General features: G+C 47.4%; 9 protein-coding genes across 9 annotated transcripts in view; 6 read left to right on the plus strand and 3 right to left on the minus strand.

Moving 5' to 3' along the window:
• Nucleotides 1-169: 169 nt before the first annotated feature.
• On the plus strand, nucleotides 170-1,795 carry BP5553_05087 (Uncharacterized protein; the record flags this gene model as incomplete). Its single annotated transcript, XM_032013710.1, has 1 exon — nucleotides 170-1,795. One exon carries the CDS (start codon nucleotides 170-172, stop codon nucleotides 1,793-1,795), a length of 1,626 nt encoding a protein of 541 aa, XP_031870310.1.
• Nucleotides 1,796-3,392: 1,597 nt separating this feature from the next.
• On the plus strand, nucleotides 3,393-5,765 carry BP5553_05088 (p-loop containing nucleoside triphosphate hydrolase; the record flags this gene model as incomplete). The annotated part of the gene is made up of 2 exons (XM_032013711.1): nucleotides 3,393-5,456; nucleotides 5,538-5,765. 2 exons carry the CDS (start codon nucleotides 3,393-3,395, stop codon nucleotides 5,763-5,765), a joined length of 2,292 nt encoding a protein of 763 aa, XP_031870311.1.
• A 2,583-nt stretch (nucleotides 5,766-8,348) lies between these two features.
• On the minus strand, nucleotides 8,349-9,025 carry BP5553_05089 (Uncharacterized protein; the record flags this gene model as incomplete). Its single annotated transcript, XM_032013712.1, has 3 exons — nucleotides 8,349-8,613; nucleotides 8,660-8,875; nucleotides 8,937-9,025. The coding sequence occupies 3 exons, from the start codon at nucleotides 9,023-9,025 to the stop codon at nucleotides 8,349-8,351; spliced, it is 570 nt and encodes a 189-aa protein (XP_031870312.1).
• A 1,029-nt stretch (nucleotides 9,026-10,054) lies between these two features.
• BP5553_05090 (uncharacterized protein) lies at nucleotides 10,055-10,926 on the plus strand (the record flags this gene model as incomplete). The annotated part of the gene is made up of 4 exons (XM_032013713.1): nucleotides 10,055-10,301; nucleotides 10,391-10,452; nucleotides 10,529-10,746; nucleotides 10,866-10,926. The coding sequence occupies 4 exons, from the start codon at nucleotides 10,055-10,057 to the stop codon at nucleotides 10,924-10,926; spliced, it is 588 nt and encodes a 195-aa protein (XP_031870313.1).
• A 287-nt stretch (nucleotides 10,927-11,213) lies between these two features.
• Nucleotides 11,214-13,619, minus strand: BP5553_05091 (uncharacterized protein; the record flags this gene model as incomplete). Its single annotated transcript, XM_032013714.1, has 3 exons — nucleotides 11,214-11,381; nucleotides 12,177-13,295; nucleotides 13,359-13,619. The coding sequence occupies 3 exons, from the start codon at nucleotides 13,617-13,619 to the stop codon at nucleotides 11,214-11,216; spliced, it is 1,548 nt and encodes a 515-aa protein (XP_031870314.1).
• Nucleotides 13,620-13,998: 379 nt separating this feature from the next.
• On the plus strand, nucleotides 13,999-15,273 carry BP5553_05092 (putative transmembrane protein 19; the record flags this gene model as incomplete). Its single annotated transcript, XM_032013715.1, has 3 exons — nucleotides 13,999-14,184; nucleotides 14,235-14,316; nucleotides 14,369-15,273. 3 exons carry the CDS (start codon nucleotides 13,999-14,001, stop codon nucleotides 15,271-15,273), a joined length of 1,173 nt encoding a protein of 390 aa, XP_031870315.1.
• A 162-nt stretch (nucleotides 15,274-15,435) lies between these two features.
• BP5553_05093 (uncharacterized protein) lies at nucleotides 15,436-18,540 on the minus strand (the record flags this gene model as incomplete). The annotated part of the gene is made up of 3 exons (XM_032013716.1): nucleotides 15,436-16,037; nucleotides 16,088-17,276; nucleotides 17,380-18,540. 3 exons carry the CDS (start codon nucleotides 18,538-18,540, stop codon nucleotides 15,436-15,438), a joined length of 2,952 nt encoding a protein of 983 aa, XP_031870316.1.
• A 1,540-nt stretch (nucleotides 18,541-20,080) lies between these two features.
• BP5553_05094 (uncharacterized protein) lies at nucleotides 20,081-21,507 on the plus strand (the record flags this gene model as incomplete). Its single annotated transcript, XM_032013717.1, has 6 exons — nucleotides 20,081-20,255; nucleotides 20,314-20,370; nucleotides 20,667-20,739; nucleotides 20,838-21,005; nucleotides 21,085-21,288; nucleotides 21,333-21,507. The coding sequence occupies 6 exons, from the start codon at nucleotides 20,081-20,083 to the stop codon at nucleotides 21,505-21,507; spliced, it is 852 nt and encodes a 283-aa protein (XP_031870317.1).
• A 4,968-nt stretch (nucleotides 21,508-26,475) lies between these two features.
• The window catches only part of BP5553_05095 (uncharacterized protein), a gene marked incomplete at both ends in the record, with an annotated part of 2,263 nt that continues 1,029 nt past the window's right edge, over nucleotides 26,476-27,709 (plus strand). Inside the window, 3 exons of the mRNA XM_032013718.1 lie at nucleotides 26,476-26,616; nucleotides 26,669-27,576; nucleotides 27,655-27,698. Coding sequence (XP_031870318.1) covers nucleotides 26,476-26,616; nucleotides 26,669-27,576; nucleotides 27,655-27,698 — 1,093 coding nt within the window. The remainder of the gene's footprint in view (nucleotides 26,617-26,668; nucleotides 27,577-27,654; nucleotides 27,699-27,709) is intronic.

Genomic DNA, 27,709 nt, shown 5'->3' on the forward strand with positions numbered 1-27,709 from the left:
CCCCCCCCTCCTCCACGACAATTCACCACCTGCTCCGCCGGTCCCGTTGAGCTTCCATCATTCAATGCATTCTATCTTGGCTACTCTGACAACGTTACCATCGCGGCCCGGACAATACCCATCCCAACCTTGCCCTTTCCGGTGAGCCTAACCGGAGGAGCACGACTCCATGTACTACCTTCGGCGGATCACCATCACCGTGGTCTCGGTCGTTGTCCTTTATTTCGCCGTCGTCGCTCTCTACCGGCACCTCAACCCCAATACGCGGAAGAGCGCGGAGGAAAGAGAGGATGCGCGCTGGATAGCAACGTCGGAGTACTGGCTTGATCGCCAGGCATGCCGCTGGCTTAGTATCTGCGGGCTTGCCCACTACCACCCGGACCCAGCCGCGATATCATGGGGGAACCAGAAGAGGACAGGCAAGACCCAGGAGCCGCTGGTGTTAGACGGAGACGACTACGTTAAATACATAGACTGGAAGGACATTGCCGGAGGAGGAAATAGACTTCGACCAGGGGACTGGGATGGCGATGGGAGGGTGCTGAAGGACGTACCGCAATATGTGCTTGACCATGCGCCTTTGATACATCTTTACTCCAAAGAGCAGTTCTGGCCATCGGATATGGCGGAACACCTTATGCATACGGCCCCGTACCGACACCACACTCCCATGGGAATGAACAACTCGCAACACACCGTATACAACCTCCATGAACTGAACGAGAAAGAAAGTTGGAGGAATCTGTTTATGCAGAGTAAAAACGACGTAGAAACCCGGCCAGAGTGGTTAGGAAGTGCCTATAACAAGCCGATGCCATATGACGATGACGATGGCGAGGGCAAGAAAAGTGAAACCAATCAACATACCCAGTTTTCTGCTGAAAAGTCGCCGTGGTATGAGAAAGAGCCGTGGTACGATCCCTTGGGACCTAATAAACCAAAGAAGGCCGAACCGTTGTCTTCCGAGACGTTCCGCGCCCCGGAGCCGCTGCATCGTCCTTCCCGCCTTGAAATACGATCGAAAAGAAGACGCAGCCCTGCTGTTAAATATCCAAGCGGTTACTCTCCTGCTCCCGTAGTTCTTATTATGGTAGACAAAGGAGACGGCATCGTCGACGCATTTTGGTTCTACTTTTACAACTACAATCTTGGAACCACGGTCCTAAACATTCGTTTCGGCAACCACGTTGGCGATTGGGAACATTCTCTAGTCCGCTTCCACAACGGGGTCCCAAAGGCAGTTTTCTTTTCCGCTCATTCCGGAGGACTTGCATACGCTTATCATGCGGTTGAGAAGGGTAGAGGACCAGGCAGAGAGGGCCGACCTGTCTTATATAGCGCATATGGCTCTCATGCCATGTATGCCACGCCAGGAAAACACCCCTATGTCCTTCCATTCGGACTCCTCGCCGACGTCACTGATAAAGGACCGCTGTGGGATCCGTCCCTCAACTACCTCGCCTATCACTTCAACACCTCCATCACCCACGATCAAGACGCTCGGTCCCTCTCAACACAGGAGATGCATGACAAACTCCAGCCGGCTGCGTCCAATCCACTGGCGCCGATGGGCTGGTTCTGGTACCTGGGTCACTGGGGTGATAAATTCTACGAGCTGGCCGACCTGAGACAGTGGCGGTTTGCCGGCCAGTATCATTATGTCAATGGGCCACTAGGCCCGAGATTCAAGAATCTGGGGAGAAGTAAAGTGTGCCAGTCGAGGGGTAGCTGTACTATACTAGAGAGTATCGCAGAAGGGAGGAAAAAGAGTTGGGTTGGTAGACGGAAGCGGTAGGTCATGCTACCACTCCACGCGAGTATAGACCATACCCGGAGATGAAAACGGTGTTTTGGAAAATAAGACGGGAGGTTGGACGGCGATAGATTGATGACGTGTGGTATATCTTCACTCTTGCATCTGGGCGTTTCTTTGGTTTAGGAGTTTGGATACCTCAGGTCAAATCGGTATGATGGGGAGTCGTAGAGCTACAGTAGATGGCGTTGAGATATTATACCATGTACCATCTAGCTTCTTTAGAGAGGTTGAGTACAGTTGGATGAATTTATGAATTGGATATTTTTGGATATTATTTCAATTACAAACTTCGCTATAAATTAGGCACTCAGCGCGTATATGTATCTCGGTGAACAGTAGGTGTAGTTAACTGGGCATGGCTACTAACCCAAGATGCTCAATATAGTTAGTCGACACTGAGAAAGAAGGATATACTACTAGTGGGCAGTTTCTCAAAATAACAGGGATTTGGGGAGCATTATTAAACCACTTAGATAAACCGTGCACAGATAGTTTACTGTCCGAAGTATGCCTACGAAGTACTTCGTAAGAAATACGCCAGAGTTACTCATTATCCCCTGCGTGGTCGAAAAGCGGGTGTGGCTGATCTTCCGAAAGGAAGTGGCGTATTGCACTTTCCTTGCCCCTGACCTTGTCTGGACAAGTAAACAACCTCGACCCCAAACCCAACCTCCTCCACCAACATTTGCATAGCAAACGGATAAGCCTTCTATCAAAGCCCCAATCCAACTACGCGCCGACTAGAGTCACAGTCATGCAGCTGTCCAGTCCTGCCGTTTGTTTGTTTTCCCCATTTTCCGATTTCCCATTAGCCAGGTGCACATTCCCGCTCCCGGTTCGGGCATTGCGGGTTGTATGTGCCAGCTAAACTTGCCTACTTACCTATATATGCACTATGCATAGGGAGTGGGATAAGGCAGATAATGCATCTCACCCTCATCCCTTTACAGTTTCCTGCAATGAGATGCATGATGAAGAGGCAGCTATGGCGACGGGAAGTATCCGATCTTTTGGCGCCGAGGCTACGGACGAGATGGAAGTTCCGTTTGCAAACTACAAAATTAATTGGTTCCCTCTCGGTGACTACAAATGATAGCCGCTAAGAGGCTTCCCCCTTGAGGCTCAGATTGGCCCATCATGTCAAGTTTTATGGCGGCGTTTGCTTCAAGTGAGCTATCACATGTACGCTAGGCCTAGGTCTTGAAGCGCTTATTACGCTATTACACCAAGTCGGTGAGGGCTCTTGCATCGTTGCGTAGCTGAGGGGCAGTGTGCCCGACGTGTCTGCCCGTATCCAAGCTCTATCAGGACCAATGATCATGTTTCATATGAATCAACCTCACCAGCAGCGACCAAACCTGTGGCCCATCCTATGCACCCGTAATGGTCCATTTCAATACAAAAGACCTGGTATAGTCCTTTCACAAGAGATCCATTAGAGAACTCATCCGCTTCAAAACAGTTCTGCCAGCAGTTCTACCTACTTCGAAATTCACATCATAGAACCCTGGTAACCGCCACCTAGTTGAGCAAATTTCTTTACCCCCCTATCCACCTACATTGGATATCAGCGAAGATGTCAGAACCAGAGAGCCCAGAGTCTTTTACCCCGGTCGATCATTCTCCTACACCTACGCCCATGCCAGCCACCGCAGCCTCTTCCCTCGAGGAGCTCCAAACCGAAGAACAACGGCTTGTACTCGATACCGTTGCACGTGTACGAAAATGTGGACTAGAGGGCACAGTATCATTGCCTCAAATTGTTGTCTGTGGCGACCAGTCCGCCGGAAAGAGCTCCGTCCTTGAAGCCTTGACGGAGATCCCTTTTCCACGAAATGACAACTTGTGTACACGCTATGCGACAGAAATCAGTCTTCGTGTGGCAACATCGGATTCTATCACGATTCGAGTGATCCCCGATTCAAGTCGGCCATCCAATGAGCAAGCAAGCATCAAGACTTTCGAGCGCACTATTAGTGATTTCGGCGACCTCCCCGGTATTATGAATGAGGCAATGACCGTCATGGGAATTGGAGTAACCGACGAATCAAATACAGATGCGAAGCCTCGCGCTTTTTCACGGGATGTTCTTAGCATTGAATTTGCAGGTCCAGCCCGACCGCAGCTCACACTTGTCGATATACCTGGTTTGATTGGGACGGAGACCAAGGTGACAACAAAACAAGATATAGCTCTTGTCGCCGAGATTACTCAGCACTACATTGAACAACCCCGGACCATCTGTCTTGCTGTTGTGTCGGCTGCAACCGACTATGCGAATCAAACAATTCTGGAAAAGGTTAGAGAGGTCGATCCGGAAGGAGACCGCACTCTTGGAGTCATCACCAAACCTGACATGCCACCCGCTGGCTCCGGATCTCAAAACTCTTACATCGAGCTTGCGCAAAATGAGGATATATTCTTTAAGCTTGGATGGCATGTGGTGAAGAACCGGAGGTTTGACGAGAGACATGCAACTCTTACTGAGCGAAACATTTTGGAGGAAAGCTTCTTTCGAACAACGGAGTGGAAACGTCTCCCCAAAGAATCTGTTGGGGTGGATGCCCTTAGACGTCGCCTTAGCCTTCTTCTCTTCGAACACGTCAAGAAGGAGCTACCCAACCTCCGCGAGGAACTTGAATCGGCTTTGTCAACTACACGGGAGGACCTCGAACAACTTGGCTGTGCTCGATCGTCTGGGGCGGATTGCAAAAGTTACCTGGCACAGCTGAGTCTCGATTTCTACGAGACTTGCAAGGCGGCCGTGGATGGTCATTATGAAGGCAGCTACTTCCATAAAGATCTTGATTCGGAGTTTGACATTTCATCCCCCTCTACACTCTGTAGAACTCGTGCCGTGGTGCAGTCGTTGAACTCCAAGTTTGCAGAGGATATGCGTGTTCGCGGCCACAAGTACCAAATTGATCGAGTGGACAACGACGATGATGACGGCGAGGCGGACGGACAAGTGACAAACAAGGGGAAAAAATCCACCAAAATGGCCAGCAATGTACGGAGAACAGTAAGACATTCGAACTCCCCAAAACAATTAAACAGCGATGAGGCGCTTGATTGGGTCGGCAAAGCCCTCACTCGAAATCGCGGCAAGGAGCTTATCGGGAATTTCAATCCGCTCCTAATTGGCGAACTGTTTTGGGAACAATCTGAGAGGTGGAATCAACTAGCCATCGAACACCTTGAAGCGGTTTCTGCTGTCTGCACCAAGTTCTTGAAGACGCTGCTTCAAGATAAGTGTCCCGAAGATGTTAAGAGAAGGATTTGGGGGGCTAAGATTCAGGATGCTCTGAAAACTCGCCATCAAGCTGCGATGAGAGAGTTAAGCTTGTTAATGAAAGACCACCAAAACTACCCGATCAACTACAATCATTACTATACGGATACGATCACGAAGCGCCGCCAGGCAAGGCAAAAAGCGGCACTTTCAAAACTTATCAAGGGTGCCACAAGTAGTAGAACTAGTAGCCCGTATGATGATGATGATGATGATGATGACGAGGGACGTACCATCGTAAACGTCGATGTTGAGAAGGTTCTGTCCAGTTATGCACAGACCATTGATCCCGACATGGACAATTATAGCTCTGAAGAAGTCCTCGACTGTCTCTTTGCGATCTATAAGGTCAGTCTGCTCTCTTTTTTCTTCATGAGACGTTTCCAGTGTTTGCACCCACCTTGTTACCTTATCTGACAACCCTTTCAGGTCTCCCAAAAGACATTCGTTGCCAACGTCACCATGCAAGTTGTTGAGCGCCATATTGTCCGTGGACTTGAAAAGATTTTTTCTCCAGTCCTTGTCAGCAACCTTGACCCAAAAGAGGCTGAGGATTTGGCGTCCGAGCCAGCTTCAGCCAGGCGCAAACGAGAATACCTCGAGGATCAGATCAAAAAGTTGGAAGAAGGACGAGAGATCTTCAAACATGTTATATGAGACACGCCTTTCGTTTGTTATAAGTGTGGTACTAGGTGTACCTGGATAGGCCCCAAAATTGTGTACTGATTCGTCCTATGGTATCTCACGTTATCTTGTTGTTCAGTCTCTACCTCCTCTCGTACTTCGGTGTCTAGATTTTCTTATTTTCTTATGTTATTACTTTGTGTCTGAGATAATTAATAAGGGAATCGACCGTAGAATAAATCAACTATAAATAGGAATTATCTCGCCTTGCCAACTCTCCTTCGCGTTTTCTATGCTCCTCGCTCTACGACGTTGACGTTCCTTGGTTGCATATGGCCCAGCTACAAGCACTAACTTCAATAACCGCGGTAATCTGCGCCGAATCTTAACCTACGTCGCTTTTAACGCGGTTAGTCGGCATCGCCGCTCTGCTCGGGCGCTACTCACCCTCGCCTCACCCTACTAGTCGGATTGCCCAGTCACGTTCCTGCTTTCCCTTCCAGTGACCAATTTTAGTTTACTAACTATTCAGTTCTGCCGTGCGAAAGCTGTCGACTCTACAAGACTGTGTTCGGGGGAACCGAATCGGCTCCCAGGGAGATCAAACAGAATCCTCCAGAATATATCCCTATAATATCTCAAGGCAAATTCTTCACGCCGGCGCCCTGGGGCCCGATTCGGCTCCTATTAACTCTAGCAGCGTTCCCTATACGCCGTTGTCTGAATTTTTTTTTTTTTTGGTATTTTTAAGTACTACAATTGCGAATATATCCATTTGAAAGACTATATGTTGAAGTGGTTGCGTTTAAAGTATAATATTTTGACATACAACTATATCGTATATATAGCTTAATTATAGTGTAATTCCGAGTATCTTGATTTGAAGTATATGAATTAAGCCTAGCAAAACTTAGAACAAGCTAAAATTTTACACCTAAACCCAAACTACTCCAGCTATTAATATCGAAATCCAGAGAATTTCTAAATCAGCAATGTACCGACTATAGACTAGTAAGGTGACACTTTAGTATTAAATGTGATACTTACTGAACAAGAGGCTAGAGCCTTCAGTATCGTGCCTTTTATAGTAAACTTTTGGATGACTGGGTAGTCATCTGTGAGAGAGAAGTGGAGAGAGATATTTAGCACGCGCACAGAAATAGGGGGCAAAATCTCATTATCGTCGACAGCGACTACTGCAAAGGAGGCAATGCTGCTCCACAAGCGACTCGACTCAGACCTTGAACACTACGCTCCGCCTCCTTTCAAGCTTGTCCAGGTCTGAATGTGATAGCAACTTGGTGATACCGCATTAATTGGTCATCTCCTCCACCCCAGGTGATTGCCCCCATTTACCGTATACCCCCGGGTTATAACTCTAAAGGTGGAATCCCCGGCATATACCCCTAGAGGGTATAGTTTTTTTTAGCCTTATTTACTAGTAATTGAGGAGGAAGCGCGTTGGTTCATACCCTCGGCTTTTCCTATACCCCCAGGTCCAAAATCTACAATGTGGAAGCGTTGGGATACCCCCCTTGGGGGCGTAGACAAATTAATGCGGTAGACCCTGAATCTCTCAACACCCGTCTGCGCTGTCATAGACAAAACAGGAAGGGAACTAGGATAGCGGTTGTGAATATGGATTGTTTGATAGGAGTTGGGCGCTGCTGGTGATCCTCAACAAGGTTCAATCTCTTGTTCTAGGGCGATGCGGCGAAGATTTTGCTTGGCTGTAGATAGATATTCGTTTTATGCAAAGCATATTTTAGGCAATTCTCCTCTAGAGAGGAATGCACTACTCAAGTATAACTTCATCTAAAAGCATCTTAAGAAGTCAGTTTATAGTGCGACGATGTTCCAGCACGTATTATGAGATGCGAATAAGCAATGAAAATACCTTATTGGCCACAACTAAAAAGAGCCTAGCTGCTTACTATAGAAAGTTTCCAGAAAAACCTCCACAACGCCACGCAAAGCGTATAATAGCAAGTATTAACTGGTGGCCACCCACCCAGCTACTAATTTAGTAGTCTGAGGGCTTGTACATAGATGAGCAGACAAGATGCCCAATTCTCCCGGATCTGTAGTACCGAAAACAGGACACAGGAATCCGGACATAAAAAACACCTTTGCGATCCTAGCTTTCCTATTTTGTTCTATTCCTTAGTATTATTATTTGGGACTTCCTTAGTCGCTTTTTTGTCCTTATGCTGTTCTATATATCACGGGAAAGCCTTTGATTGGCTGAAATTCACACGCATTGTTTCATTTGAGGAGAATTTCCTATTGCAAAAGCTCTTCTCTCTTTATATTTTAGACGTCTCTCTTTGGTTGTTACTATTTTGAAATAACACATTTTAGCGTTCAGTCCATATTGCTGCTAGCCTGGAGCACTTGTGATCTTCAGTCACGGGGTCGGCACTTAATCGCTATATTCTCTTTAGAAGAAAGATTATTACTATGATAATGGGTAGCGCAGATGCATAAGGAATTATAGATAGTAATTGGCTAGGAGTCTAGGCTAAGAGGGGCTAGCAGCTATCCAACACCCTCCTGCCTATGAAGTTTCTGGTCCGACATACGAGCACTTAAAATGGCAATCAGTGCTGTGTGAGATCATATTCTCATTTCACTGAGCATACACTCCACACTTCCTTTGACAATAATCCTCTCTGGCTCTCTGATAAATCTGATAGGAGGGCCGTTTATGCTTAAGGGGCGAAAACCTCGAGAAAACTCCTGCTTAATGAGTTCTTTGCAGACACTTGAATACATCTCTACCCAATCTGCTATAAACTTCTCTGCCTGCATCAAACTTGGGAATCGCTTGTGGCATGCACCAGAGAATTTCATCACTTTCGGTTCAGTCCCTCCATCTCCACTATTGAACTTAGCATAGTTCATATCAGTCGTTGAAATGACCTTACGAGTAAAACTCTCGTATCCCCGGCGAGCGTCCATTTGCCACTGCGTAATAAACCTTCTCTCCTTGCTTAACAGCCATATCCTCTGGCACTTCCTCTATAATTTTAATATATTCTTCCAGCCTTTGATCCTTCATGTGTGCTTCAGCTTCTAATACAGTTGTAAACTTTCGATGTTTTGCCTTTGGGAAGCCAGTTACAAGAGGATGGACATGCCCCCTAAGAAATTTGTTGTTAACTAGTCCTCTGATTATCTTGCACATGCTTAGGTATAAATTACCACGAAGAAAAGACCCCTGGCGCAGGAGAAAAGCCATTAGTGACGGCATATACTTCCATCTTCCTCTTCGGTCCTATTGTCATCGTCATACTTGAATTAGGTTCTTCAAGTAACTCAATGGGAGAAGTTCAAATATTTGACCTTACAGGCCACCTCAGACGACTATCGTTCGATCGAAGGGTCTGTGCCTTGTAAGGCTTTTTGTTCTGGAGGTCAGCGAGATATGTTCTCGGGTTAAAATTTCGTGATGGATCAACCAGCATCGTATCCACATATAAAAATGGTGGTTGGCCAAATCGGAGACTCCTAATACTTCGAACAATCTGCACTTGCCAATTCTATGCAGGCATATTGAGAGGCTCAGCAGTGCCGCAAAAGCTTATTTGAGTTATCCTTACTATCAGCACCATCTTCGAGTGGACAGTTAGCCCACCTCTACAACATTATTATATTATCGAAAGCTGCCTAGAGTCAAAGCCTCGCCCTATTCATGCATCTGCATTTCAATGTAGGGTAGTATAGCATGTGAACGCTCTTATGTCTTCAATTGGGAATTTGCCTGCAATATTTGCTGCCTGGAGAAAATGTCTCGGGGGATTTTCAGATCCAATTAACGACTTTAACGTGGATGAAAGTTATCCTTTCAATTACTGCCGCCTAAAGGCAACGATTGCTATATGCATGCACAATCAGCAATTTCAGCCTTGCGATGACCGCGTGCACCATTTAATGCAAGCCGCTGTTGGATCGTTATCGTCGTTAAAGCGGTCGATTGGGTAGAAACGCCCATGAGATGATTTCAATTAATGCTGCCTGAAGCCAACGGCTGTTTTATGCATGCATGGCCAGCAAGTCTAGCCTCACTGTCATATTATCCCTAGTAATTGGCTAGAATAGTAATTGCGAATTATTTCTTTCGTCGACTGTAAATTCCAGGCCATCAGGTCTATATTTGAGGCTGGATGAGCCCCAGTTGGAAATTGTAGCTCCATCTTTGGAAGATCTCATATGTACCCTTCGTTTCTGATATATTAAATGAAGGTTCGTTTCTTATCGCAAATGGGCAGTTCTCATAATTCCCACATAATCATTTTCTCGTCCATGGGCACTTCCTCTCCATGGGCACTTCCTCTCCATTTGCCAGAAGTTTGAAACGGAACTTCTTGAAATTCTTAACCTATTGCTCGCGCTCAGAGAGATCGCCTACACGAACAGTCGCCCAGATATTCCCAGAGGAATCTTCGGATTCCATTTCGTTTGTCCACCCGATAAACAAAATATCCGAGTTGGCATCAGGTGACACAGTGGCGATGTCGCCACCTTGTCCAACTGAAGTAGTATCTGGTAACCCAGTTATAACTAAAGGTATGAATAGCAAAGAAGATCTTATTTTTACGAGGTGGAAAGGAATCTGACAAAGACAGATCGTTGGCTGGGCCTTAAAATACTAAAAGTCGCCGTTGCAAATGTGACTTTGAGATCGATATCTCCATATGCTTCAGAGAAGGAGGTTCAGGTATGCGAAATCATATTGTATTTCAGTTTGCTCGCTATGTTCCAAATCAGGGTTAATTTGGAAACTCTCAAAACAGGACATGTACGAAATTCTGATAGATAACTTTCGATACGAAGAATGCTATAAAGTATTGTGTGGCCCAAGCAAGCCTCCAGAGCCAAACGCCAACTTCCGTGATCTTCTCTTAGGTCAGATCGGCCATATCAATCGCCGGAACCAGAGTCATGGCTCAATGGTATTAGATGTGGACTTGGAAAAATACGTGGACGATCCTCGTCGACATCAAAACGAGAAGTATATAATTCCAGAGGAGTCTAATATTAATAACAAGTCGGAGGCGGGAACTCTCTTAGACGCACCTCTTAAGTCTCACCCCTCTCTTAGACAAGATTCTAATACTAATAGACATATAGTTTCTCCAATTTCCCCCTTGCAGGCCGAAGACGGACCGTCGATGTCAAGCTATACCGTTAGAGTCCAGGAGCATGGTAATACGGAAGGTTTTCACCCCTTGTATCGCTATGATACAACACAATTTTATCCAGAGAGATTTACTTCCACTGTCACCTTTGGTAGTAAGGAGATACGGGGAAGAGAATGTAGTAGTAAAAAGGGCGCAAAACATGAGGCCTCGAAGGCTCTCTGGATTATTTTAACTTCAACTAATAATGATTAAAGATTCTATTAATAGGAATTCGAAACTCTGTCCTCTTTTAATCTAAAATATTTCTATTTGTTACGTTAGAGAGTGTTTAATAGATTTAGGCAATGCGTTCATATACCACGAAAGCTCGGTCGTCATTTCGTGCGGCTCTTGCTGACAAGGGATCCAAAATCGCTTCCGAAAGGCCGACTATGGAGCCAGAATCGACTCCCTGATCGATTCCCTGCTCGACTTCATCGCCATCTTGATATGTTGAAAGAGGTGGCTGTGTTTAGGGCAGCAGGCATTAGTAGTACCTTAAAATAGACGATTGGGAAACTGATCTGAAAGGGGGCCAGAACCCTTCAGGATGATTCAGCTGACTCATCAGCGTGCTCAGGACTCAGGGCTCAGCTCAGGTTAGAGCAGCGGCTGCTCGGTCCAGAGACGGAAATATAATTTGGTGAGGTCAAGATTCGGCGCAGATTATTAGGGTAGCGATGCTTCTACCCCATTACCCATTTAAATAAATATCCTTTAAATCGCATCCGAAACCCACCCCTTAAATATAATATAATAGATAACTCAGCAAAAACATGTGGCTCTCTTATCGGAGGACGGCATAAGTCGATATCATCCTTTGTTTTGTTGCAAATCGCAATCGCCGCCCGCGGAGATCTTGCAGTACAGCTCTTATCTGATTTAAGTTTCCCAGGGTCAGTACATTGTAAGTCTCCGCGGATCTTGGCAGATGGGCCATCATCTAAAGTTGAGATACCAGATACGTAATAGCTATCGCAGACTTCAATTCATCTCATGAGGGTTCTGGGGGATTTTGCGTGTGTGGTTGCACATCGCTGACCCACGCTTAGTGGGGTACAATATTTTAGGGTAGTCCATTTAAGGAGGGAAGATAGAAGGCGGAGATAGCAGAATGTATTAAAAGACAACTTCCCTTGACTTTAAGATTAAATCATTTATCAAATTGGAATTGCCCTTCTATTCATACCACAGTCCCTTTAGCATCTGCAATATGCACTTCATCTAGAGTTCTTGCTGTCTCGATTCTCGACCTACTCACCCTGTACACCTCTGGCAGCTCAACATCTTGCTCTTGTGTCCCCATCATTAGCTCAACAATCGCTTTGGCACAAAGATGTGCATTCGGCATGCCATGTCCTGTAAATCCAGCACAGATCCAGAGTCCCTTACCTCCACCAACTCCCAGCTCATCACTCAGTTCACCCACCCATGGACAGCCATCTCGACTGAATCCCATGATCCCACTCCATTCATACGTAGCTTCAAGCTCCTCATCTTTATTATTCAGATCGAGAACTACATTAAGCTCTCGACGCAGATAGGCGGCAGCGGAAGGGTCGATGAAGGAATCATTCGACACCCCCAGCCCGGCATTTTTGGCACATCTGCGTCCCCCTCCAAACATCAACTCGCCACCATTTTTGCCTCGGCTTGCAGACGACGATAATGAAAACGGCCGTTGAACGAGGTAGTCATCTTGGTTGATGTTTTGACTCCCATGGCCGATGAATGCATATGTATGCTGTAGCCGCTGATGTATTTCCATTTCAGGGACCATGGACGCAGGCGGGAGGAGTGCGCTCATTTCTCCTTGCACCGGGACGATGAGATCACTGAATTTGGGCAGTAAATGTGAGGTATATGCATTGGTGGTTAGAAGCACACGCTTCGTAGCTATCATGCCCCGGTCGGTATGAACTATCCAAGATTCATCGGCAACCTTCTGAACATGAGTGACCGGTGTGTTGGTTTGGAGGTTGAACATCGGCTCTCCATATGAACCGTTAAATGATAGGAGGTTCTCTAGAATCCAGGAAAACAGTTTATAAGGGGAGAGCGAGGCAGCATTGGTTTGCAAAATCGCACCAACCGCGGTAGGAACTCGAAGATCAGCTAACGACGGGTGCGTGGATCCCTTTGTGATAACTTTCACGAGCTTTGCTAGCTCAGGGTTTGTTTTCTGGAGCTCTTCTACTCGGTTTAATCCCACGGCAAATAGGGATTCGTCCATGTAGGCATGGCATCCAGAAACAGATCTCCATTCACAAGGTATGCTATGCTCATCAACCAACGACTCGAGAGCTTGATAATTGTATAGTTCAAAGGCGCCAATTTCAGGAGGAGACGCATATATGGCAGGTTGACAGTGGCCTCCATTCTAGGGACATGGATATATGTATTAATGGCGATACTCCTGGGGTACCAAGAAGCGCAAACTCACTCGGCCGGTGGCACCCCAACACGCTTCCCTAGCCTCCAGCATCACGATATCGAGATCCTTGCCTCGAAAATCCGCACGGAGGAAGTGGGCAGCCGATGCACCAGCGATGCCGCTTCCAATAACGACCACATCGGCCTCAGTGGGCAATGATGGAGTAGTTCGGTGTCCGAAGAGGACTTTGGAAGGGTCACGATGCCAGAACGACTTAGTAGGGTTCGCTGTGGGCAAACTGGCCTGACCGTATGCGTCTGCACCAGTCATAGTGATTGATGTACTGGAGAAGTAGAAGTGTTGAAAAAGGGGGGGTGTGAAAATGAGTGGTTAAGTAACTTATGTACCTGTGCTTAATAGCTTATCTATCCCCGAGCATACATGCGATGTACTACGTGTATACCATGATAAGTGGCATCTATCCGCGTTGATAACAGAACTGCGATATGATATTGCGGGTTGGACAGTTGAATGAATCCAAGAATGGGGAAGCAATTTGTCAATGGTGATATGAGCAGGTGTGGCTCGAGCAATCCTTATCGGTCCTGATAATCGCAGGCCGAACCAGGAGCTACGCAAGACGGCGATTAGTACTTGTTATTTGTACCGCGAACTCACCACAATAGCAAAGCCCGATATCAAATCAAAGATGAAGGCAATCATTGCAGTACCAGCTACTCTAGCTCTAGTATATCGAGCGTGGTCACATCAATCCCTCACACCTGCCGGCATTGTTGCCGCGGCTCTCACAGCTGCTGCCCACGCCGTGCACCCGTGGAGTCTCCCATTCGCACTGCTCATCATATTCTTCCTAGCAGGCACAAGAGTGACGAAGGTATAGTACAATTCTATTCCGGTGCCTACATGCTCGCTAATTATCCGCAGGTAAAGCACGATATCAAAGCGAAGCTAACCATACAAGCCTCCGGTAGCACTGGTGGCGAGGGAGCCAGAACGCATGTTCAAGGTAAGATACGATGACGGTAGTGTCTATAAGAAACATCTCTAATGTGTTACAGTGTTTGCAAATTCTGGAGTAGCATCGGTTCTCACGCTCCTCCATGCGTATCAACTACATCGACGAGAACAAGACCCAGCCCAGGCGCACAAAAATGAATGTTATTCATGGCCCGGGGACCTGCTGGTGGTTGGAATAATTGCGAACTACGCCGCTGTCGCTGCGGATACATTTAGCTCGGAACTTGGAATCCTGTCCAAGAGTCGACCTCGACTTATTACGTCGTGGACATTTCGAAAAGTCCCTCCTGGAACAAATGGTGGGGTGACGGCTTGGGGACTTGCGGCAGGGCTGTTAGGATCACTTATAATCGCGACAAGTTCCATGGCATTGACGCCATTTTGTTCACCCACCTCGGAGAAACCAGGAGCTCTATCTAACAGTGGCTGGGCCTTCAATGAGAGGCAGCGATTCACGTTTGCAATCACACTATGGGGTGCCCTTGGGAGCGTACTCGACAGCCTTTTGGGAGGCTGGTTGCAGCAAAGCGTGGTCGACACAAGAACTGGCCGAATTGTGGAAGGGGAAGGAGGAAGGAAGGTGCTCGTCTCAAAAACAGGCCCAAATACCATGCATTACAAGGCGAGAGCAGAAATCAAAGCAGCTATTCTTAGTGGTGAAGGCCAAAATTCGACTCCGATACAGTCAACATCTGATCATGCGATCGAAGAAGACCTAGACAGGACAATAGGCGGTACGGACAAATATGATGCGAGGAAGAAATCTCGGGTATCCAGTTTTGGAGACGAGCAGCCAAGTCGAGTAGTAGAAAGCGGTCCACTTGGCTTACTTGATAACAACGAAGTCAACTTTCTTATGGCCTTAGCCATGAGTGTAGGAGCCATGGCGATTGCAAGTTGGGTCTGGGGTGTTCCAATGAGCACCATATTACCGGTAGAATATTAGGCAATACTATGAATCCAGTAGTGGATGTTTATCGCCAGAAAAGGGTATTCCGATTCATATTCCGAGAGCACAACCCCACGACCGCTATCCAAATCACTATTTAAATTAGAGTACTCCCTGCTTTGAAACAGCACAAGTATCTATATGTACTGTGTGTATCACTTAATCAAGGACAGGAATGGTGTCCCATGATACCGGTCGCGATTTTGTTCGTCCTCTGATCTCATCATGTTCGCTTCCTCCCTGGCTACTCAAACCCCAGTCAAGATCGTTGACGAGCACATCAGGACCTCTTTTGGTTTGTCCTACCTCCGGTCTGCTTATTCCCCACCGATAATCATCTGGATCTTCCGACGGGCTCGTCGCCTCAAGGTCAATCCAATCATGAAGCCATTTTCCTTCTCTCTCTGGATCAAGCGCATCTACACACCACTCTCTGCCCAAGAACCACTCTAGGTTCATCTGAGCCTCTCTAAAGCGATTTCCATAAAAGTTAGCAATTCCAGCCCAGAAACGACTCCGGGCCATACAACTGGCCCATTCTGGCTCCTGCAGCTCTCTGCTCATCTGGATGGCGTCCTCGGCCGCGCCGATGGCGGCAAGCCCATCAAGGTCCGTACAACCATGCAAGGCACGTTCGTATGCCATAGTCTGTAATGCTACCTCGCACCGCAGGATAGCGAAGTCGACGCTTTCTGCAGTTACTCGCCCTTTACCGCTGCTGTGGGATTCTAATTGCTGCTCTTTTAGCTTGGATAGATCTCCTTTGGCTATAGTTAGCTAAGGACACATAACTACGCACTTGTTTCGGTACCTTGTTCGACTTCCAATGACGCTGACCGATTCCCGCTCCCCGTATTTGAGTCCGAATATCGCTGGTTAAACAGCATCGAGCTTCGTTCATCCCCGTGAAAGGCCATGGTTTCTTGCTTAAGCCTTTCCATTCCTACTTGGTCTATATGCCCTGCTTTGCCGACCTGTTTGTTATCTTTCTTGCCAGTCGTACCTGGTTCAAAGAATTGTGCTAGCAAATCTGTCAAGGCTGGCTCTTTTACTAGCGTTCCGCTCTCCTTCTCTGTCTCGCCATGTATGGTTATCTTTTCCTCCTCGACTTTCTGATGCTCGGCTTTCTCGTTGGAAGCTTTTACCTTCAGCTGTTCTTCTAGCTTCCTAATCTTTGCCAATGCCGCCCATTTATCCTGTTCTGTCCTCTCGAGCTCTACCAGCAGCTCTTCCTTCCTCTTGGCATGACCCTGTCGCTCAAATTCTGATTTTGCGAGTTCTTGGCGGAGTTTGTTATTCTCATGGAATAGTACATACTCCTGCTCGTTGATATCCTGCTCCTCGGCTTTCTGTTTGCCAACTTTCTCGTTCGAATCTTTAGTAATTTCCTTAAGCTCTTCTTCTAGCCTCCTACTATTTTCCAATGCCGCCCATTTATCCTCTATCCTCTCGGGCACTACCAGCAACTCGTGCTTCCACTTAGTATAATAATCTTGGTTATATTCTGCTTTTATGAGTTCTTGGCGCAGACTATTATTCTGATAGAATAATATATGACCCTGCTCGTCGACTTCCTCCTCAACTACCTGCTCCTCGGCTTTCTGTTTGCCGACTTTCTCGTTTGAAGATTTAGCAATTTCCTTAAGCTGTTCTTCTAACCTCCTATTATGTGCCAACGCCGCCCACTTATCGTTCTCTGTTCGCTCGAGCTCTCCCAGCAGCTCTTCCTTCCTCTTGGCATGACCCTCTCGCCCATGTTCTGATTTTACAAGTTCCTGGCGTAGTCTGTTATTCTCATCGAATAATGCATGATTCAACACCTCGTTAGCCATGAGCTTTGGCTGAATTTTAGTAGACGTATCCTCTCGCCTTAGTATCTCGGCGACCAGGTTGAGTTGTTCATTTCCCATAACCTCAATGGCGCGCTGGCCGAGCAAGACAGATTCATCATCGTCTCTTCCTCTGGCGTATTCCTTGAATCTAGCTACATCTTCCGGTATCTATTGCAACCAGCACCTAGTGTATAAGCACTTCTCTCTTCATATTCCTATTCCAAGCGAGGATGCAAAACCAAGACTAGGAGAAATCCAAAGAGAAACATACCATCTTAGACCCTGGGGCCGTGTTTAGAGCTCTTGTATACTCAAATGCCATTCTGCGCTGGTCCTCGAGGACTGATTTGTGGATAGCCAAGAATAGCGCGTTCAAATACTCAGGCTGAGTCGTGTCACTAAGTAATAGATCGGTTTTGGAGAAAGGTGCCTTGTAGTTCGCAGGGGGTGCGATGTTGGGCGAGAAGCCTTTGGTGTAAGTAGGGTAATCGGGGGTTGAGTTGTCAATCTCTTTACTGTTTGCATCTCCCAAGATTAAACTATCAGCCAACGTGTGCTGAGGCTTGTTATCCCGCTCTGCCTGCTCCTCCCATTCCTCGGCGTCATTATTCTGTTTCCTGCTATCTAGTTCATCAACCTCTACGACTCCGAGAGTTGAACTCTCGGTGGTAGCAGTAGTAAATTTCTCCTCTTGCGTTGTTTCCATGTTTTCACCCCTAGACTGATTTTCCTCTGCTCTTCCACCAAAAAGTGCCGCTGTGTTATCCCCCTCCTTGGCGGCAGGTAAATCGAGCAAGCTCACTTTAAGCCCCGCAAAAAGGGCAGGTAGCTGCTCCTGCGGCCTAGTCGTTGTCATATCAGGCTCTCTAGGCGTTGCGGGGATTGTCTGGATGGGGATAGGGTGGGTCGATACCGGGTTGGATGACCCAGTAGCTGGAGTTGGGAAGGGTGTTGGTGTTGGTGCTTGAGTTGGAAGACCCAGCGTGCTAACGTTGAGGTTTGAACTGCTCGCCTTAATGGAGGCTTTTGAGGGAGCTCTGGTTAATGGTGTGGTGGTTTCTGTATCTCTGAACTCTGCCGCCGTTGGGTTTGTACTTTGGCTTTCGCGCTTTGGGACAGTAGATGGGGGGTTCTCCGGGGTTGGTTGAGAGGAGGAAGATGAGGCAATAGGGACTTCAACATGTTCCATGACATCAGTTGATGGTGCCTCTTGGGTGCTAGAGGAAGATGTAGGGTCGAGATTATAGTCTGCTTGCTTCCCAGGTGTATTCCCAGACGGAGGAGGTGGGTTGCTTCTCGCATCGCCGCCTGGGAAAGGACTCGCTCTGCCGCTGGAATGGGGATTTGTGCCTGCAGAGCGAGTTGTGTTAGGTTGCTCATCGCCCGCTTCCCAACTGGTGGGGAAGTAAAAAGCTTTCTCTGATTTACTCATGTTATCTATTGATTTTTCTTGAGCTAGGCGGGAGTATATAGGTAGAGTTTGATGGAAAGTTGAGTATGAAATGTTTGTAACATAGCAAATACTTTTAGTTGGGAAGCAGTCAGCAGATCAACTATTACTAAATTCTCGGTGGTTTTCTTTGTAAAAGGGGGGGATTGTAGTGGTCGCCGGATTCGGCGATTGCTGCTCAAAGGGAAATGCGGGGATCGTTATGACCAATTACTCATTATACTGTACAGAGTGAAAGAAGCATATCAATACATGTAGGTAAGGATTGACTTTGACCTTGGTAGAACGTTCTAACAATCATGCTCTGAATTGCATCCTCCAAAGTTATCGTTTCCCCAGTTACCAGTTCTAATCCTCCTAACAGTGCTATCGTACTGTTGACTTTAGGTATTTCTCTCCTCAAACATTACCGTAAATCAATCGAATCAGGTAACAATTTGGTCCTGGACCCAATAGCGGCCACAACTTCGATAATCGACGACTCAGCGCGGTTCATTCGGTAAAGAACGATGCCGAGAGCATCGTAGTCGACGTCGAAAATGACGCTAAATCCAGCGACACTGTCATCAACTCGCCCCTTCGTCAGCGTCAACTGTATAGAGCCCAGAATCAAGTTCAGCACAAAGGAACTACCACTATTGAAGGTGTCTGATGCCGTTTCAGGTCTCCAGCGCAGGCTTTACTTCCGAGTCTTCACTTTCTGTCTGGAGAGGCGACACGGAGTGTATGGTACTCAAAGCTTGCAATAGATTCATTTATCACATCTCCTCTCGATGTGCTATTCACTCTATTCGCAAATGCAGGATCACCCAATAGTGAGTTCGCCTCCCTCAAATTCTCATGTCCTTTTGCATTGGATTTTGCACGCGACAATAAGTCGACAATAGAAAGTCTGCTAAGTTGTCTTTGTCTTTCATGTGGGCAAGTGTTTTCCGCCTCAGAATCGGGGTGAATCTGCCTTGGGCTTTGGGCTTTGAGGTTGGCAGCCTCACTCGGCGACGTGGATACTATGTAGTACTCGGGCGGTGATGTAGAGGATTTCGGGTTGGCAGGTGTCTCGCCCGAGAATTGGGACGAGTGTAACTCGGGCGGTAGGGTAGTTCAGCCTCACTGCTCACAAGGTGGGCTGTACTGCTACACCGAGTGTCTCTCGCGCCCAAGAATCAAGGTAGAGGAGCAGGATACTTTGCTTTTGAGCTGCAACTCCGCTGACTTGTCAACGCGGCACAACATTCTCAATATCTCACTGGCATTTGGTTTAATTCAATTGGTGAGTTCTAATATTTTGGCTCGTAGCATACGTACTAGCTTTGGGAATCTGCCTTGGGTTGTCTCATTTGTGCATATGCCAAGATAAAAAGGGTAGCGAGATAAGTCTTAACCAGCCTGGGGGTTTCTTATATCTGTACCGGTTCCCGCACGTCTTCTTCTGTCCAGCAACGAAGTGCTGTCAAATTTTCGACTTGAAAAGTAAATGGGGCCCGCTGCATGATGTGAGTTACCACTCGTCACCACAGGCACAATGGGGAACTATACTGACTTCAATGATGTTCAGCAATCTTATCTCAAGTTGACTGACCTCGGTCAGATCACCCACTTCCCTCACATTGACCTTCCGAGTCTGCCAAATCCTAACACCCTCCAAGACTTGAATTCTTTCCCCACCGACACTCATCAAACAATTTCTAATTCAACGTGTGAGATACCTTCAGATTCAAAAACTGCTGGCGAGTCCTCGATGCTCATGTACTGTAGTTTCAGGAGGTGTCTCCTTTTCTGAGCAACCCGTCGATCAACAAGATGTCACATACAGTACGTGAAAACATCTAGAGACATCTTATGGTCTATCCTCCACCCCTCAAACCTCTCCGACGACCTTCTCCTTCGTCTTCCCCTCTCCTCCGCGCGACCTTCCGTCTCACCACATCTTCTCATGACTATGGGGGAGCCAGAGGGACTATGGAACGAAGAGGTCATTGTTTCACACTACTAACTTCTCCAAATATTCGCATTTGAACCTGTATCCTTCGAACAACAACTGGAGTGACCAAGATCGTAAGTGCTTCCAAGCACCCCACCTTTATGCATTACAGCTCACATATCCACAGATGTGAATTATGTGCCTGTTAATAACGATGATCTGTTCAGCTGTCTAGACAATAGCCAAGACCATTCTGTAGGGTATGTCACATGCGGCTCATATTCGCCAATTCCCGACTTTCTGAATCAAATCTATACATCACGTTTTCGGGTCTAGGTAGCTGACCGGTATTTTCTAGAGAGCTATCTTCCTTCAGCACATATCCTGGCTATAACATGGCCACTGAAACCCCTGCGATTGCTGCCCCTATCGAGTCGGGAAACACGGCTAGTTATAGTCCCAAGCTGCGATGTTCAGTCCCCGAGTGCTCACAGGACCACAAGTTCCCCTCCGAATCCGCTTTGCGGTCCGTACACTCTCCTCCTACGACTAACCTGACGCCGGCACTGACACACTTCAGAAAACACGAAGCTAAACACAGCAAGCCTTACATCTGCCAAGTCCCAAATTGCAAACACACTCGCTTTGGCGACAAAGGCGGTCTGGATCGACACAGCCGCGAGGTCCACGGATCACAGACCTACTGCTGCCCTATTACTTCATGCAAACGTCATGTCCGAGGATTCCCAAGGAAGTATAACCTCTTTGACCATCAGAAACGATGTCATTCTTCTCAGTCGCCAAATTTGGTACCGCCATCGATTCTCAGACAACAAAATCATACAAGTGATAGTATGAAAGGACAACAAGAATCCTCTGACAGCGGGTCATTCCCGAAGATGGTCACTGGGGGTGGCGGGAGGTTGAGAGAGAAGTTGGAGAATCTTTACAAGTTGCGGGCCGAAATCGAGGTGGATATTGAGGCTCTGAAGAGGAGTTTGGATCTCCTGGGAGAATATTCCACCTGATGATCTTGAAGGTATATTTCTATTTTCTATATGGGAGTCTGATGATTTCCTTGTAATTGGTGTTTGGTGGTACAGAAAGGTCAAAGGGTGTCTTCATGTCTCTCAAGCTCTCGACTTCACGGGGCATAACATTCGCGTCGAGTCCTCGATTTTCAGTCAGCGGATGGCTTATTACAAAGATGCAAATATTTCCTTTTGGGTCCGTCAGCGAACACATGATATTGGATTAACTTTACGGCGATATGGCCATCGAAACAGCAAGGCCAAAGTCTTGTAAGAAATCTTGTCTTTCCATATATATTCCCATAATATAGATAATTATTTTCTTTTCAGAAGGCTGATTTCACGTCACGTAATAGCCATTTGATTGTGACTTGAAGCTATAGCGAAATCCACCCTCGTCTTCCCGTAATATTCGGCTACGATATTCACACTATGCAAATTCCATGCCATCGCCCATACTATTAAAATACCCTACTTGATCCCCAAAGTTTGTTGCAATGATGAACTTACTAGTGCGACTCTGATCCTATGTCGTGTATACTATATTCTTCTGGTAATAATTCCAGGAAAAGAAAGAGATTCACCATAACTATTATGGCCCGGGCGAGGCTATACGAGATAACCTGCCGGGTACTATGTATATAGCATTAATTATGCAGCCCCTTTTGCGCCCCGAGAAATGGATCAAACTGGGTTTAACTGACCGCGACTCTCTAAGGTCGGACGCCGAGCGTACCCCTATTGCGCGGGTTAACTACTATGCACTTTATGGCTTCCTAGAACCACCAGCGTCGTCTGCTGCGCAGATAATCCACGTATGCAATCTATGCCATGCGTGACATATTCGAGGAGCAGCCCAGACAAGCATGGGAAAGGGTGTACTATATTATGGGCCTTATGGTTGCTGCCTAGTGATCTTTTGGGACGGCCAGAACTCCATCCAGCACATATTGTATCCCTTGTTACGGGTGGAACAAGTTGAAATTTCGGAAATTTCTATAACAGGGCGGCTTCTCCTTTCACTTGAGAGATTGGGGTTTCTGGAAAGACGGCTATGCCGCCGCGGCCGGCAAGAACGAGACCATCGACGAGTGCAAAAAGCTCGTATCCAAGAGCCAGAGCTTGATGAATGCGGCCAAGTTTTATTTCATTCTAAGTTCTTTCCCCGGGTATTGTTCTATTTTATCAACTTTGGCCTTCCGATAGGGCCGTCATAGCGCTTCGAGTATTGCATTCCTGCTACGTATGCATTAATAACATTTCAATTAGATAAACTTTGAGAGCGCAGGATAGGGATTACTTACGTAGGAACCGGTAGGGTTACGCTACAAACCCACGCTTCTGGCCTACCCATAAGAGTCAATAAGTCACAAGAAGCTATAACTTTGTTGACTAACAGGGGATAAACCACAGCCAGAGCGAAGTCAGCGAGGATTACCTTCGATACACCTGAGTATCAACGGCCTCAGTTCTACAACGGCAGCCTTACTCATAACTTAGATAGGGGCCATGGGGCCACCATCTCCTCATGACGATAGCCTACAAGATTGCGGTGACATTGTCAGCTTTGAAGACGAGATTTATATTACGGAGAGTCCTGAACGTCTTGAACGATACCTGGAGGACATATGCTATTCAATTCGAATCGGAGGAGCCCTGGAAACTGCGCCTCCAGTGGAGCATAAACTGGGCTGTCGAGGCTTCTCAACTGTCTAGAAGGCCTACGACACCGAAAACTTTAAGGAAGTGGTTCTCAAGATTATGATTCCAGGGGATACAGGAGAACACGAACTCAATATGCAGAAGGAAATCCTTCAAACTGTACAGGATAGCTCCTGCTTTCCTGCTTATCAGGGCACCTTTACGCCCCCTGGAGTTGAAGGAGTTCTCGTATTTCCAGTATGCGGCCTGAGTCTCCGTACCTGCTCAAGCTAGTTGTTGGTAGTATTTCTGCTCCGAAGTAGTTGTTAGAAACCTTGAAACACTTACACGAGACCGGAATTATACACAGTGGTAAGCTAGCCCTAGCTAGCTGTCCCTATAGTACCTAAACTAATATAATATGTTTACTTCGTATAGATATGAACAACGGGGACATCATGTGGACAGTGGGAGATGGCCCCCTCATCGAAATTAGAATACGAGCTGAAAGCCAAATACGAACCTCCTTTACTGCCCTAAAAAGATGCTGTTGTAGGAGGGAGCGGGGAATCCTGGAGAGCTTGTTCAGCCCATGGAAGTCCCCAAGCGTTCGTTACCTAGGGATAATATTTATCTCCGCGACTTTTGTCTGGTATTTAAGGCTGGGATACTGGTAGTGTTGCAAATGGCAATCGCCTGCTACCTATTGTGCTCCAGGTCGATTTCATCACGCATATTCTAATTTAACTAGCGACATATGGAGTTATATGTGCCTCTTTGCAGAGCTCTATCTTGGCTTCGTCGCGTTTCTCGATATAGCAAATATATCCTCAGTGTCTAGGTAGGTAATTTAATCAAGCGCCTATGTCCACTGCCACCGCCAGCGTTATCAAACGGGTATTTTAATGCTGGAGGCAAGCGCAACGATCTGTGGTATGATCCAAGTCGAACTCCCGATTCCGGAGTAAGCCCCGGAGCAATCACTAATCGTGAATGACCTAAAGCTTACGAGTAGTTCATCCGAGCGGGATCTCGTATTATTAGCTTTGCCTCAAGGATTTTGCTACCACTTGACTGCAGCGCAGCTTTTAGAAGACCCTTCGTTTACGGACGTTATGGAAATATATGGATGTTACGGTTTGGTGATCTACTCTTCTTGAGTTGGGGAACCTCGCTCTCTGCCCTTTGGCTTCCATTTTAAAGCATCGGAAAAGTCATTTCTGGAGTCGGCCAACCTCTCTCTTGTTATTTAATATCAAGTCGAGTTATTTGCAGGTTGTTGGAAGCTTTGCTAGATAAATAGACAATGTACGGAGTAAAATGGATGAAGATGGAATATGCCCAATGCCTTCCAAGTTCAAGAGAAATCAGGCCATAGAGCTCGGAACTAATGTATTATCCCATCTTCCAGTCCTAGTTCCACACTATTGGTGTGCCCGTCATGACTAGCCTACTTTAAACATATGGTAAACCAAAGTTTGATTTTACAAGGCAAATTTAACCCCGCCGTCTATTTCAAAGCAAACCCATTTCGTCACCGGGTCGAGAAACCCCGTATATGCCAGTCCGTAGCCTACCTGGTAGTCTACAACGGATCCAGTCAAAAGGGCGGGGTACTCGCAATCAATGTTTATCATGGAGAACAGCTGGTTGGTTTTATTTGAATAGTGCTTCGCATAAGGGTGAGCTTTGAAGATACGCAGGTACCAATGACAAGCAAGCACGAGAGCACATGCAGGTACGTCGGGTATTACCAGAGAACGTGAGCGGGTAAATAGCATAGCTACCAGGTCACCACAACAGCGGCTCTACTCGTAGGGCGGTGGGTGTTCGTTTATTATATAGTCGGTGCAGTGCGAAGTGGTTGCAAGTTGTTCGTTTACCCTTTGTGTGCCCCTGGACTGCTGGAGGTCCACAGTAATAAGCTCTGACCCTTGGCGCTAAATATCAATAGCCGTACTTACGGGGAGCAGTAGTGCTGACAGCCTGACCCAGCGTACCTTGAGCACGAAGGGTACTTTACCTACCTACCTAGGTACTACTGTACCTTAAAGCACCTTCAGGCGCTGGACTCCGTACCTTACCTTAGCAGATTAGCGTTGCTCGGTTAGGCCGTGGCCCCGCCAACTTCAATATACGCCACCAACCCACGCCCACGTCGTACCTGAACTTAGACAACTATTTGTAATTAACAATAAACAAACATCGCCCTCTATGCTCGATCTGCGTTATTACGACAGACGCGCCCTTTTCCCTTTTGGTGTCGTGTCGTTGCAAGCCCTGGCGTGTCCGCCGCCTTCCCCTACCGCCAGCCTGGCAGCATCGCAACATGGAAGCACGGCGTCAAGCGACCCCCGAGTCGTGGCCTAGCATGAACGGAAAGGGGATGAGCAATTGAGAATTGGCCCTGAGCCAACACCGTATGCGAGCGAATTGCCGTTAATAATCATAATAATCAGCGGCGGATCAATAGAGCCCGCGTCGCTTTGCGTCTAAGCGGGCTTCGGTCCCAATGCAGAGTGGAAATCGCCCAGAGTCTCGGCCCCGGCCCTGGGCGCCTGGAGTCTTAGACGGTGAGGCCAGTTGAATTCTCCGGACGTCGTCTCTTTTAGGGGTCTGCCCAATGAACCCATGGGGATTCGGTCCCAACCGGGGACGCCCCCCCCTACAGAGCGCCTCGGTTTAGTTTGTTATTCCCTGAAAGGCACGTTGGGGACTGCTCATCTCCCGCCGATACGATGGGTAGCTCCGGCCTGTCGGCGCTGCCCCTGACGAGCCTTAAGTCTGGAGTAGCAGTGAACGCCAGTCGTGTCTTGCTCCGGACCACCCGTGAAGGGAAGGTATTCTCAGGCGCTGCACGGGGGTACAGTAATTCCAAGTGCAAGACGAAGTAATGGCAGGAAGCCCTGTACTTCCTTCGTCCCTTGAAACAAAGTTGTTCTCAGGAAACTGTCTTGCATTGAATGAGAGCGAAGCATACGATGATACGAGAAACCGGCCACTGGGAATCTCTATCCATTGAGCACTGCACAACACCGCCTGGGTGTATTGTGGGTCTATCGGATGCCAGGTTAAATATAGCACCCCGTATATCTCCTTGACCAGCAAGTGCCAAGTGATAATGGGTCGTGTTCCCCTAGGGTCTTGGGCGTTGCAATTTGAGTGGCATGGACACAACTACCCTAAAAGGGCTGGCCCGCCCACCATTGGCATAGGTACGGCCAAACTTTCTCTCATCACTCATTCTGAGAGCATCGATTTCCTCATTGACGTATTTCGCGTCTAGTCACTCTTTTATAATTTTTAGTAATTGAACTTTTTAATATGTCGCCTTCCCGCATCATCAAGGCCGGCGCTTTGGCGCTTGCCTGTGCGAGTACCGTCTCGGCGACCCAGAAGTATACCCTCGATTCGAGCGATGACTACAAGGGATCGAACTTTTTCGATTTCTTCGATTTCATGAGTGTAAGTACTCGATAGTATCCAGGCTGCTCGGACTTATCTAATGTTTTGAAAGGGCCCCGATCCTACCGCCGGGTATGTTCAATATCAAGACAAGCAGAAAGCAATGTCCTCTGGACTTGGAGGGCCTTTGGCTTCGACTTCGGGCAATCAAGCCTACATGGGAGTTGATCACTGGAACAAATACAACCCAACTGGAGTCGGACGGCCCAGCGTGAGAATCGAGTCCAAGAAGACATACAACCATGGTCTTTTCCTCCTCGATCTCGCCCACATGCCGGCATCTGTTTGTGGAACCTGGCCCGCGTTTTGGACCTACTCAGACGTGAACTACCCGTCGCAAGGAGAGATCGACATCTTGGAGAATATCCACGAGAACACCGTCTCCTTGGAGGCGCTCCATACCTCACCCGGTTGCGTCGTCGCCGGGAACCAACATGGTCTCCAGCAGTCAGGTAAACAGGAAACCTACAATTGCGATGATAAAGCGACAAGCAGCCCCTTCGGCTCCCAATATGAGAACCAAGGTTGTGCATCCACCAACACCGACCCCGCCTCGTATGGTTCCTCGTTCAACAAAAACGGAGGTGGCGTCTATGCCATGGAATGGACAAGCGATGTGATTCAGGTCTGGAACTTTGGTGCAAACAGCATCCCCAGTGATATCAAATCTGGTAACCCAGATCCATCTAAATGGGGATTGCCGACTTTCACCACCGCCAAGGGCCAATGCGATATTGATTCTCACTTCAAGGACCACAAGATTGTTCTTGACACTACATTCTGCGGAAACTGGGCTGGTCAATCAGTATTTTGGGAGGCTACTTCATGCTATGACAAAGTCAAGTACCCTACTTGCAATTCTTATGTTGCAGCCAACCCCGACAAATATAAGGATGCTTTCTGGCTCATCAACGGCTTGAAGGTGTACAAGAAGACCACCGTCGTATCGTCCAGCAGCACGTAAGTTTCGTCTTCGGATCTGATGTAGGAAACAGTATTGACGTTCGCTATAGCTCCGTGTCATCGACGACCTCTAAGTCTTCTACGACCTCGAACACTTCTACAGCATCCTCGACCTCTAAGTCTTCTACGA

This window comes from Venustampulla echinocandica, assembly GCF_003357145.1.
Source record: "Venustampulla echinocandica strain BP 5553 chromosome Unknown scaffold_2, whole genome shotgun sequence".
NCBI lineage: Eukaryota > Fungi > Ascomycota > Leotiomycetes > Helotiales > Pleuroascaceae > Venustampulla > Venustampulla echinocandica.